The sequence below is a fragment of the Sphaerodactylus townsendi genome, linkage group LG05 (genome assembly GCF_021028975.2).
Source record: "Sphaerodactylus townsendi isolate TG3544 linkage group LG05, MPM_Stown_v2.3, whole genome shotgun sequence".
Lineage (NCBI taxonomy): Eukaryota > Metazoa > Chordata > Lepidosauria > Squamata > Sphaerodactylidae > Sphaerodactylus > Sphaerodactylus townsendi.
The window spans coordinates 130,224,465-130,226,141 of record NC_059429.1 but is presented as its reverse complement, the minus strand read 5'-3'; the positions used below and the strand labels follow the sequence as shown (position 1 = coordinate 130,226,141).

General features: G+C 63.3%; 1 protein-coding gene across 1 annotated transcript in view; it reads left to right on the top strand.

Moving 5' to 3' along the window:
- Positions 1 to 1,141: 1,141 nt before the first annotated feature.
- KCNQ2 (potassium voltage-gated channel subfamily Q member 2) overlaps positions 1,142 to 1,677 on the top strand; it is an 87,830-nt gene continuing 87,294 nt past the window's right edge. The window contains 1 exon segment of the mRNA XM_048496583.1: positions 1,142 to 1,551. Coding sequence (XP_048352540.1) covers positions 1,259 to 1,551 — 293 coding nt within the window. The 5' untranslated portion in view covers positions 1,142 to 1,258.

Below are 1,677 nucleotides of genomic sequence, written 5' to 3'. Positions count from 1 at the left end.
TTGGGTCCGCTTTTCCACCTCCACGCCCTCGCCTCCCCGAGAGGCATCCTGCCTTTGAACGTGAAGGTTCCATATAGCAATTGCGACTAATAATGTCACTCCCTGAACTGGGTGAATCCCTTCCAGGTACTGCAATTCATGGATTCTCAGCCTTTCGTACCTTTTATCTCACCAGTCTCTATCAAAGAACCTGTGTGTTTCACCATTGCTGTGTTCAGATTGGTGAGTTGGGGCATTTTCTATAACGTGATGATGATTTAGAAATGACCTGGTGCAAAAAATTTTTTGGGGGTCGTGGTGGGGTGGCTGCCCATGGGGGGGGGGCATCCAACTCAGGTTTTGCCCAGGGCTCAGGTTTGCCTAGGTATGCCTCTGCCCCCTTTGCTGAGGGTGGGGGGGCTGGCAAGGGAACCTGTTACTAAAATTTTTGGATCCCACCACTGGGCTTTTCCCTAGGACAGTGGTGGCGAACCTATGGCACCGGTGCCAGAGGTGGCACTCAGAGCCCTCTCTGTGGGCACGCGCGCACAGAGTTCGTCATGTGGGGGGCCAGAAAATTACCACCACCCCCCCACACACACACATATAGGCTGGCCTGGGGCACTGGGCACAACCTGTGCAAAGTGTTGCATGGTTGCTTCACCAAGCTTACTCCCAAGTAACGCGCACCTCAGAGCCAACCGCTTTTCCTAAACTGAAACCTCAGTATTCAGGTTAAATTGCCGGGTTGGCACTTGGCGATAAATAAGTGGGTTTTGGGTTGCCATTTGGCCACTCGGTCTCGAAAAGGTTCGCCACCACTGCCCTAGGAAATGGGGGGCTTCGCAAGCTTGCTGGCAGGTGCTGCAAACGGAGGGGGGGGGGGGGAAGCCGGGGAAGGGAGGGGAGAGGCGGGGCTCCGGGGTCTGCTCCTCCTCTCCACCCCCCCCCCCCCAGAAGCGAGGGAAGGGTTAAGAGGAGGCGGCTGGGCGGAGCTGCGCCAAACCCCAGCGGCGAGGGGTTGCTGCTTGCGTTGCGTTGGACTGCATTTGCGTTGCATCGCATTGCATTGCAGGGCGCTTCGCTTTTTTTGCTGGTTGCACCGAGGGGGGGGGGGGAGAGCTGCAGTTGCCGCCGCAGCCGCGGCCGAGCCTTGCCTTCGCCCGCCCGCCCGCCCGCCATGCCGACGCCCCGCTCCGGGCCCGGGCAGCCCCCCGGGCCGCCCCCGCCGCCCCTCTGAGCGCCGGCCCGTCCGGCGGCCCCCCACGGCGGCGGCAGGATGGTGCAGAAGTCGCGCAACGGCGGCGTGTACGCGGGCGGCGCCGGCGAGAAGAAGCTGAAGGTGGGCTTCGTGGGGCTGGACCCCGGCGCGGCCGAGTCCACCCGCGACGGGGCGCTGCTGATCGCCGGCCCGGAGGGGGGCAGCAAGCGGGGCTCCATCCTCAGCAAGCCCCGCTCGGCCGCCGCCGGGAGGCCCCCCAAGAGGAACGCCTTCTACCGCAAGCTCCAGAATTTCCTCTACAACGTGCTCGAGAGGCCCCGAGGCTGGGCGTTCATCTACCACGCCTACGTGTGAGTAAGGGCGGCCGGGCGGGTGAGGGGACCCCCATCCCGCTGGTTTGGCTGGCTGCTGGGCGTGGGGTGTGTGTGTGTGCCCCTCCCTGCCCCCCAATCCCTGGGGGACCCCCTGACTGCTGG